Source organism: Solenopsis invicta, chromosome 5 (genome assembly GCF_016802725.1).
Source record: "Solenopsis invicta isolate M01_SB chromosome 5, UNIL_Sinv_3.0, whole genome shotgun sequence".
NCBI lineage: Eukaryota > Metazoa > Arthropoda > Insecta > Hymenoptera > Formicidae > Solenopsis > Solenopsis invicta.
This window is the reverse complement of record NC_052668.1, coordinates 18,403,454-18,415,050: the sequence shown is the minus strand read 5'-3', so window position 1 is coordinate 18,415,050 and position 11,597 is coordinate 18,403,454. Positions and strand designations below refer to the sequence as shown.

General features: G+C 40.2%; 1 protein-coding gene across 2 annotated transcripts in view; it reads left to right on the top strand.

Moving 5' to 3' along the window:
- The first annotated feature begins 280 nt into the window (after positions 1 to 280).
- Positions 281 to 11,597, top strand: part of LOC105205752 (carbonic anhydrase-related protein 10) — a 135,100-nt gene continuing 123,783 nt past the window's right edge. The window contains exon 1 of one of the 2 annotated variants that reach the window (XM_011175251.3): positions 281 to 1,764. In XM_011175251.3, the coding sequence (XP_011173553.1) occupies positions 1,710 to 1,764 (55 nt within the window). In that variant the 5' untranslated portion in view covers positions 281 to 1,709. The remainder of the gene's footprint in view (positions 1,765 to 11,597) is intronic. The other variant, XM_011175253.3, reaches the window with a different exon arrangement.

Here is an 11,597-nt window from a genome sequence, read left to right as displayed (position 1 = left end):
CCCACTACCGACGGTTTCAACAACGTTTCAACACTACTCGGCAGTCGGTACTCCAAAAGCATCGCAGAGCTTTCGTAGCCCCCTTCACTCTGTCTCCCTCATCTAGCTTCCTCCTGCTCTTCCCTCTCTTTCGCTCTTTTTCTTTCTCCCTCCGTACCAAGGGGGCACGCACGTTACTCGGCGAGCTTTCGGGCGCATGCCCGGCCAATCAGCGCGCACGGCGCGTAGCGTAATCGCGGGTTCACCAAGTGGGGATGAGAAACGTGCTCTCATCTCGCGGACGCTCCTCGAGGAGCTTTCCCACAAGCTCAGTAAGCGCCGCGAGCTCGCCGTGGCCGGGAGCGTGGTCTCGCGGTTGTCACGCGTTCATAGATAAAATATAACTCTTGCATCCCAGACTTATCCCAGCGACGAGACGTTTGCTGTTCTCGCAGGTTCAGTCCGAAACTTCGTGCGGGGAGAAAGTTCCACGGAAAAAAAGAGTTGCAAATCGGCGAATCGTGAGATCGGCCAATATTTTCGCCGACGGACGTTTCTTTTCCGCCTCACACAGCGAGATACACCTGGCGATTTTTCCGGAAAGATTACTTTCACAGAAGACATAGAGGGATCACTTCATTAAATTTCAGACGAAACTTTTTATTTGGGAAAGAGAAAAGGGAGACAATTAAGTTGAAGTCTCGCATCCCCCTCGCGTCGAATGGATGCTTTGATCAAAGATAAAAGTTCGACTATATTCGATGAATAAAAGGAAGTCTAGTTGCGCTAAGGGGCACTTCAACTTACTTCGCTAAGTTACGCTGAGAGGATCCCGGATCGAGGAAGCTAGCCCGTGAGGAATTGCGAGGTAGCTTTCGGCGAGCTGACGTCATCTAGAACAAACAAGTAGACTGAAGGTTCGCGGCGGGGTGGGTATTATGTCCCAAGGCTAAAGGAAAGAAAGCGAAGGCGAAGCGGTAGGAGCAACGGCAGGAGCAAGAGCAGGAGCAGCAGCAGCAGTAGTAGCGGCAGCATCAGCAGCGGTAGCGGCAGCAGTCGGAAACAGGAAAGGTGAAAGAAGAGAGAGAACGCAGGAGAGTAGAAAGACGTCAGAGGAAGACGTCGACGAAGACGAAGAACGAGGAGGAAGAGAAAGCTCGGGAGCTCGAGCCTCGGGGTTATTACGACAGGCAAGTTAGACAGGCGAGATAGGATTTCGATCGAGGTACTTCCGGGTGCCGTGGTGGTTAAGAGCCGATTAATGCGATCGGTTCTAATTAGCAATCAGCTATTTCGCAGTCGTAATTCGCTTTTTCGCCCGCGTGATTTTGAATATCTAATTGAGACGTCATTGTCGTCGCCGTCGTCGATTGCCGTCGCCGCCGCCACCGCCGCCGTCGCCGTCGTCATCGTCGTCGTCGTCGTCGTCGTCGTCGTCGTCGTCGTTATTTTTTATCGGAGGAAGGGTGAAATCGATCCTATCTCGATGCTGACTCAAGATATTTTTGGCATCATTCAGCAATGATGACGGGCGCAGTATTTCCAAGGAACATCTCCGTACTTGTTATCAACTGATTGATCAGACTGACTGATCCGACGAAGGAATTGATCCCTCACGCATTAATAGGACGAGGACGAACGATGCTCGATAAAGCTACGTAAGGATCGCGCGTACCTGTTCCTCTTTGCCTTTTTTTCGTCGAGGGTGACGGAAAGAGAAGGAGCTAAAGATGTGCTCGAGATCGTTGCTACTGTGCGTCCTCGGCATCATCGCTGTCGTCAACGGTAAGCCCACGACAACGTTAGCATTACCGAAAGTTTATTCTCTCGGAGTAGTTTTTTTCCATCTGGTGCACGAAAAAAACGGGGAAATATTTCATGAGAAAACAAAATCTCTTTTTAATTTGTATTTTTAATTAGAGAAGCGTGATTAAAAATGTTTTGCAATTTATGGAAGTTCAGCCATGCAATAGGATATTAATGATCATTGAACGTATCTGTGCAATCAATGATTATTTCTTAGATGATTAAGTGAGAATGTTAATTGCTAAATTTTCCGAGAGATTTCTAAACCATTTTCAATGAAAATTGTTAATGATGTGAAGACGGAGGTGAGATGAATGACAATGGGGTGAGATAGAATTATTAAAAGTTTATAAAAATAAATACGAATAGGGTAGATACAGAGCGTTTATTTTAAAGCGCCAAGAAAATTGTCTGTCTACCAACGTGTAACGCAATACATAATCTTACGAAGCTAACTCGAAATTCGCGTGTAAATTTTGCGCCCGGTTCCGGAAACGTAAGTAAGAGCTGACCCATCATTCTTTATGTTTCTTGTTCTCCGGCGTGCTTTTCTCCGCGCCAGCGTTGACGGGCGACACGGATGGACCTCGCAGAAAAAGAACGACGCGACTTTGGAGGGTAGGGGGTGCCCGACGAAAATGCTCGCTCGTCGAGCACGCGGGAACACGACGGTTTTATACACGGCCGGTTTTTATGGGCGCACGCCATACGCGCGTGCCGATGGCCGTAATCTATGTGCTGAAATCGGGGGGACGACGAAGAGCGCGAGACGGGCGGCATAGTACTGCAAGGCGAAAGAGAGAGATGGAGAGTGCGAGGTGGACGGACATTTTCGCAAGAGGTGAAAGAGGGACACGATGAAAGAGAGGGAGAAAAAGAGAGAGAGGGAAGAAAAAGCCGGGCCAGGTTGAGGTTGTTAACGTGTGCTAACGGAGCTCTCCCGTTGTACGAACTGCGACGAAAAAAGGCTTGATATTTTTGCCGTTTCAATGTATCGGCGACAGAAAAAAACTGGGCGATCGGCACGACGAAAAATTACGTCAGCAACGTCCGGAGGGGTAAAAGGAGGGAGGAAGGGGGATGGTATCAGTTTCGTTTGGGGTAAATTGAAAGACCGGCCGAATAATGATTCTCTTTTTTAGTGGTTTTAGCATACACTCGTATTCATACCGTACGAGACTCTGTTCCCTTTTTATCATCGTTTTAGAATCCCTCTCTGCCGAGTTGGAAAAAATAAATGTGCGGCGCGCTGTGTATTTGCGCATTTCAACGGCATATCTACTTGTAGATCTTTTAATTGCAATTTCTTTTTTATTTATTCAGAGGTGCAATTTTCACTTAGCAAAATTTTAATGGAACGCTCCTTCATCCGATAAAACTCTTTAAAAAAATTAAAATATCATTATCGCCATAAGAAATCTTTATGAAACAAATCTTGCTATAGACAAAGTTTTAGATTTTGGAATACGTCATGTATATTTTATCATCATATTTTTTCCGCCTGAAAGAATTTTGTTTGTACAGCGTGGCGGTGTTTATATGTTTGACCGTGCTTATATTAATTAATATAATCCGATGCGTGGTATACTGCGGCTCTCGCGGCCGCACCATTGCGCGGAAAAGCTAATTCCGAATACTCGCAAAAGAGAGGCGCTTTTTGACTAGGACATTTTGGATGTAACAAAAATGCAGAAATAAATCGACGGTGTGTTGGTATAAACGCTTCGCTCGGTGCGCAAGATACGCTCGTTGCCTCCGCCATTGTTTGAACTCCGTGTAATTAATTAATCATGGACGTTATGCGCGGCATCACAAATATTTGAGATAAAAATGCATAACTGTATGCATCGAGCATCGTGATTAATGGCGAGCATGAACGCTTCGCTATATGTGCGCGCGTTGAGAGAGTGGCTGAGGCAAAATTTCATTGCAATTGTAAACAGTGAAAAATAGGGAAGCATTTATTAACAGAAAGTAACAATATCGCGTGGAATCACAAGAAAGGTAAAATTATGAGTATCCAAACAAACGTTCAACAAAGTTGGAACAATTTAAAGGGATATCTAAAGAGCGCCCGTGATGGCATAAAATAATACAGTTTAGAATATAACTTATATTATTGTTCTTTCTTCTTGCAAACGTATTTTGTGACGCTTGCACATTTCATTTACCATATACAGCGCCAGTGAGAAACGAACAACAGAAGCCAAATCTCAGTCGGCGCGATTTGATTGTCGTTCGTATACGCGCGAACTGTCGAGTATTGTCGGACTCGAACCAATCATCGTCAGCAGGCTGCGCGAGCGTGATTCCAGGCGATAGAAAGCACAGAACTTGCACGTTATATCGGTCGCCTCCGGAAATCTAGTCCTCCTCTAGTATTGGCTATTGCGCGAAATCGGCTATCGTCCGAAGACGATCATCGTCGTTTTTCGATTCGATCGGTCCGATGATGGTCACGCGTTTAACTTCCGGTCATTTCTAAAGGATTTTAACCTAGATACGAAATTCTCGAAAACATAATACAAGTATATAGTCGTTTCTTCGCTTAACGGGTATAGTATGTGTAGACGTATATAGACTATATACAGAAGTATAAGTTGGTCCTACGATAAGATCTATAAACTGAATTTACATAAAAGATAGTCGTATAAAACAGATAATGAATACGGTGATAAGAATGACTTATATAAGGACAATTTAGAGAATAATTTGTTAATTGATTCTCTCTCTCTTTTTTTCTCTTTTTCTTTGAACAAAAGATCTATTCTATACTTTTAACGCGATAGTGTTGGTATCGTTACATTGTCACAGCAACTTTTTTCAACAACAAAAAATTTTGATCGTGAATATCCTAATTTTAGTTCTAAAACTAAATGAAAAAGTAAAATAAATAATTTGGCTTATAATAATATGCAGCGTGAATATATTTTCTTGTAGTTTTAGCTAAACAACTTTTAAACGATTAAATGGATTTCAATAAACTTTTGTTATGAATATTTATTAGAGTTTTATTAGAGTATGTAAAAGATTAATTTAATTTCACAGGGGTCGGTAAAATAATGGATGATTTATTTAATTAAAAAATGTAAAATAGATTCCGGAAACTTATTTAAAATATAAAATAAGAAACAGATCATGAGAAATTATTTAAAATAATAAATACTAAACAACTATTTTATTTTATTTTAAACGCGATGTTTTAGATACCGATCCTTAATTCGTAATGCTATTTCCTCATCAACACAATCTTACATAAAAATCAAACAAAAAATTACAAAAGTTTGTAATTAGTACGAGAATTGTGCTTAAATTTTACACACATTTAAATGTAATAGAACAATCTCTAAACTTTTTATATTTTTGGTAATGTTTTAAGATGTGACACATATCTTAACGCAACAAGATGAACAGTGTTCTAGTTTCAAGTATTTACGTGCTACGTTTCTTGACCGTGAGTAGAAAATCACCAGTGACGGTGACATCTGTATGTACACAACGTGCGCCGCGTGTTCGCGTGAACACGCGGGCTGACGCCTTTAATGACGCGTGCGCGTCACACTATCGGCACGATTGACGTTTCTAGTTCTAACAATTTGCAAATAACAATTCTCTCGAAATTATTGACGTTTTGGGGAGAATGAGTTGGGATAATTTCGAACCGTTTCATTTTAATGAAATAAAGTGAACGAAAGAGCTCTTATGTAAGAGCATTTCATTGAACACTGTATGTAAATACTAAATGAAATGTTTCACAGTTTTGCACACACGATTTAACAATTTTGTCCTCTTGCAAATTTATTCTCTTGAAAAAACTCGGAGCTCTGTAATTAGTTATGATATTTATATACGGTGTTTAAATACGACGGTCCTTTAAATACGACCATAAAAAAATATTTTCTAGATGTTCAAGTATATGCAAGAGTCAAGAATAGAAGAATATTTTTATACCTATAAAATTAATGAAAATTAACTTAAAAATGTAGTACACTAATAAAACTTCAATAAATGCAAAAGTATATTTCTTGCCATCTCTTGTTTAAAAGTTATTGAAAACTGCAGGAAAATATAATCCCATTGCGCTACATAAGCTACTATTCATAATTCATTCTTATCTCAAGATCGTCCTAAGTAATGTTTTAACATGCTCATATGACTCTGTTGATTTATCACGTTATAAGATTGTACGTAAGATGGTAAATGAAATAAAAGACGACTACAAATACTGGGTCTTAGAATAAAATATCGACATTCTTAAATAACGTTATTACATAAACGTCGTGCTAACATGGTGTATAATTATAGCAATTAAATTCTAACTGTCTGCACGTCGTATAATACAAAACGTTTAATTTATAAATTAGCGAATAAAATCGGGCAAAGCAGGCTCAGTCATATCGCGTAACGTGATACGTAATACGAAACGATAATATCATAGATATTACGTACCGCATCGTATGAGCAATTTAAGCGAAATAACTTGAACCCTTTCGCCCGATGCGACAAGCGCGAGAATTTTTCCTGCGAATTTTACGGTGGCCTTTTTCCACTTGGCGGATTACGAGCGTACATCCAGGTGAAAATGCTCCCGCTGGGATATGGGAACGCGATCGTACATGAGGCACAGGAATATTGCTAAGAAACATTTTGCACGGACATGTAAAATGCACAAAGAACGCTAAAGAGATTATAAAATTCTTACGCACAACCAGTCTAATTTAACCATAGTACTTTGAGCACGCACTTGAATAAAAATTTCAACGGTAGGAGATGAGATTAGGTCTTCTTATACTTTTTACGACTAATCGTCGACTTTTCCAATTTTCTCTTGTTGTCTTTCCCTTCTCCTTCATAAATTTTTAAACAAATAGAATTATAAATAACAAATAGATGTGTTTTCTAGCGATTTCCATATTTGCTCGACAATTAATCGTTAAACTAAACACATGAGTAGCATTTGCATTCAGTTAATTATTGATATATGAAAATGATAATGACACGGAATACCTGCCACGCCAGTCATCGAGTTAATCATTAAATGAATAATCCGCGGCGCGCGGCGTTGCTCTCTAAGCCATGACAGCCACATGAGAGTAAACCACATGATACTCTTAGAGAGCTCATACCCATTTATTAACGAATTAGCGGCACGCACGAGACACGCCCGCCTGGTGTCAGGGCATTTCACGCATTTTCGCGGGACATTTTTTTACAGAGCGACAGTAGATCGTTATAAAATTACCCGGATATGTGAAAAAATTTCGCGCTTGTCACGTACGTTTGGAAAAAGTACGACGGCTGTCGCCACGTCCGTTGACGAAGTTACATCCGATGATAAACTGAAAAAATGACAATGAGGCGCGCGGATAATTTAGTGTTACCTCTCTTTCTCTATCTGCATGTGTGTGTTTTCCTCCCTTATCCCGTAGCAACTCCGTTCTCCTTACGCGTTCAAAAACCCTGAGAATTACGGAGAAGCGACACGGGTTGATTAATTACGACCGCGTGCGTGCACTCTGGCACGGCGTGCATCATCCTGGCGCGGATGCATCGCTTCGTCGATGCGACGGAGACGTGACGTCGAGACGGTGACGGAGACGACGACGGTGCGGGACGTCTTTCCGCATGGCATACTATGAGCTCGCATATTCGCGAAAGGCATTCGCGAGTCTCGTATGAGTACTGCGAGAAATTCGGTGGTAAGACGACGCCCGCGGGTACGCGCGAGAGGATGCATGCGCAAGTGCACTCCTGTGCTTGCTCATGTATCTAAATACATACTCACGTGTCGAAGGAATGCGTATGCGTGTGTCAGCTTTCGATTTTGAATTTCGAGCTCTCGCTCATGAGGATTTTGCAAAAACGGTGATTAATTAAATTTTTTGCGGAAAATAGTGATTTGTATATGAAAAGAAAAATTCTCTTCTCACAATTAGAGTAGAATGTGAACTGAAAAGCAACTATCGCTCTAATACCGTTATATTTAATCACACTGGAACACAACAGCGATTCTTTTACAAATCTAATAAATATTTATAGTAATTAACCAATTATACAGTTATTTGATTTAATAATTATAATAACGAATTAATTGTGCAATTATTATATTTATATTAATTAAACAAATAAACAATTATTAAATGAATAAATTTACAACTAATTGGAAATGCGCAAAAAAAGCTTGAAATTAGAAGTTTTAAATTAGATAATATGCCAAATTTAAAAGTAAGTAAATAAAAAAAGCATCCATTATGTTTAATTTTATGTATTTTTGTCGCGTTTAATATTTAGTATATTTGCAGCGAAGAAATCAGAAAGCCATGAAAAAATACGAGAATAATTGAGTAAACCAAGATATATACCTATATATATTTTTTTTTTAAGAAAATGAACATTTAGGTAAATGTCGCGCGCAAAAATTGAAGGATCAATAGTTCTCTACACTTTTCTTTTTTTTTTATCGTGGCACATTTCCTTTGCAGCCAAGATTGCCGCGCGGCAAAGTAGTAAGCGCAAGCGAGCATTTTCTCTTTTTTTCTGTCAGACGCACGGTAGTACGGTTGATTATTTATCGATACAATGCGGTCGAATTAGGAGGCGAAACACACTGAAACGTTCGGCGCTTTGCGATCGGTACTCGCATATGTCCACTATCGCGTGTAACACTCTTTTTTTCTCGTTAGCATATCCGGCGCGATATAGCGACGAGAATCTCACTCGAAAATGAAAGGGATTTCAGAAAAAAAGCGTGTTAAGCCGCGACGAGGGAAGGTGTATACATAGCAAATTGAAAAATACGGGAGTGCCGCGTAAATGCTGTTTTCACCCCGTTTTTCTCCCCTCTCTTTTTTTATCCGCGAACGAGAATGGTTTTTCGGACCGCTGCCGCGTTGCCGACGCGGTACGTATATTCGAACGTCGTCATGATTTATTCAAAGCATAATCCAAGAAACGGGAAGCCACGAAATAATTACTTTACTGCCAGATTTACCCGGGTTGTATTTTCACGGCCGCTTTTTCTTTCTTTCTTTTTTTTTTACGTACCGTGTACGCGCAAGCGATCGATAATACTGCCGCCACAGCGTTGCGTGAAAATCGAAAACGGAAAATGCGGCTTTTAATTAAGCTGATAGGTGAGCCTGAATACACTTTAGGAATTTTACAATTAAAATTGAAATTGTTCATTTTATGTGCCACATGCAATGATTAATGCGATTGCGATCAAGAAGTATTTAAATTTAATTTTGCGTTAGTAAGATTTTTAATATTAAATAAAATTTTTAGTTTCAGAATTGTAGCTCGTATTGTAAATTACTTCATAATGCACGGTATTTAAATGGCTGATTACAACCTTGGCAATGAAAACGTTTGAATGCGACAGCTGTTTAGCAAGGATCGTGAATAAATTTGCACGAGTTTAGTTTCGAATGACGTCGAAAATATTTCGTCGTCGTAAATCGTCGGCTTTTATTGCGGAGTACCGTGTCGTTGCGTGTTTGCTTCATGCAGCACTAAATGCAAGTCGCATAATTTTCATTCTCTTTAATACAGCGCACGCCGATATACATTACGTTGAATAAAAAGGCTGGGTATTATTTTGCATTCGAAAATAATTTAGTTGACATGCTTGCAACGTGATCACGACAGGCTTAACAGAACGATGCTGTAAATGTTATTATATTAGACGTCGCGATAATTTGCATTAAATTTCCTTGCAGGAGAAATAAGATATCTCGCATAATTCAAAGCGACATAAATATTCTACGCAAATGAAAATAGTTACAAGACGTTAAGGATATTTCGGTTATATAATACGGGCTAAACATTATCAAAATTAAAAAACTGAAGGCTTCTTTAGATCTATTTTTTTTTAGTCAATAACAAAAAATTTTGTTTGCAAATTTTGGCCCTGAAACTAGCTGCAAAGAAAACAACGAAAAATTCGATTTAAAATGGTTTTTGTAGCAAATTAGTAATTTTTGCTGCAGTTTTAAATCAACAACTTTTAAACGAGTAAGTGAATCTAAATGAATTTTTGTACGAATATTTATCAAAGTTTTATTAGTATATGTAAAAATTTTGATTCAATTGGCAATGCCATTTTCCCATCAGATTTGCAAATAAGAACTGAAAACGCGATTTTATAAGAATTAAGAGCAAATCAAAAATTAAATAACTTTTAAACCAATAAGTGAATTGTATTTAAACTTTACATAGATGTTCAAACGTATTATAATATTAGAATATTTTATGAAAGTTATATATTTTTGACGAATGTTTTTTGACATATGACCTAGATATCCTTAACGAGATTACTTGCGATAAAGCGCAATTTTTATTTCAGAACATGCTGATCTAAAAACTAGTCAATAAAAAATTGTTTGTACGTATTCGACATTTTCGTCGCAAAGTTTCCGGTCGTCAAGGGATGATTAGGACGTTAAATCCGAATGTTATTACGATTTCACGGCTCGGCCGAGGTTATCCCGGAAGGACAGGGATTATGGCTGCGGATATAGGATAATAAGGATCCAAGGAGGTAAAGACGAGAGCTTGGTCGTACGTGACTGGAATCGCGCGTTGAAGAAAGCTCGAATTACTTTGACAAACTCCGCGGCGTACGTGCTCCGTCTCTTTTGCAAAAGAGTCATGCTTGTTAGAAATCAGCGAGGATGTACGTACGAGGCGGAAGCGAAATACGTAGAGGATACGTAGAGTCGAAACCGAATTAATTTCTGTTATGGCGGAACTACTTTTCTTTCTGACGACGTCTAGAAACGTATACCGTTCCGCGGAACTCGGAAATACGCGGCGACACACGAGGAATTGCGAATCGCGCGTAAAATTTATTTGAAAAGAGAAGCAAAATTTATTACACGTGTGTCACTCAGTAATCAGATAGAGAGAATTATTAAAAGATATCTGAACTTCCATATTTACATGTTTTATAGTGCTATACGACAAATATATATTTACTCGTTTAATACATGAAAAATTTCATGCAGCTGTAGCTGAGCAATTCACATAAGAGCGGTACGAAACGAGAGAAAAACGAGAGAAGGAGAGTTTCGATCCTCGTGCTTTTCGCGGCGATGCGTTGCCTCCGTCTTCGCCGAATGAATAATTCTCGTATTTCAGCCGTAAAAGTCAGACATCGGGATACAATATACGGACGGGCTGAAATTCGAGGTGTGCGCGAAAGAAGCCGACGCGCGTCGGCGGAACGCATGTAACTTTTAAAAGGTATTGTCGCGCAGTATCGCCACGACGACGTCGGCCAAGTTTTCCCGCCGAAAAGTTCGCGAGACAATGACGGGAACGAGACCGGGGATGGTGAGGTTCGCCTCCCCCGTACATTCTCCCCGGAGCATCCCCGGAGCGCGTCGGGAACTACGCTGTCTATATCTATCCGTCGCCGATAGCAAGTTTACATCTGCGATAGTAGTTCGAAATGTTCTTTCTATCTATCCCGTTACTTTTATTCCCGCCATGCATCGGCGGCGATTTCTCGCTTGCGCCATCTCCTCCGTCGTAACCCCATTGGCATCGTCGACCTCCCGTCCCAGTGTACCTATCTACTCTCGGTCAAGTTACGACTCGGCCGGAGGATGTGATCCCTCGAATCTGACTTCTCTTGTTTGCTAGAATCGACTGGCGGGACGATAGACCGTCCCTCAGAATCGGTAACTCGATATCAATTGAATTGGTCATTTCGAAAGGGTCGCGTCTCCGCAAACGAAAGTTTTATACGAGAGACAAGGGGTGGTAGATAAAGAGGATCTTCTCCCGAATCGAACGAAATTAATCGTATT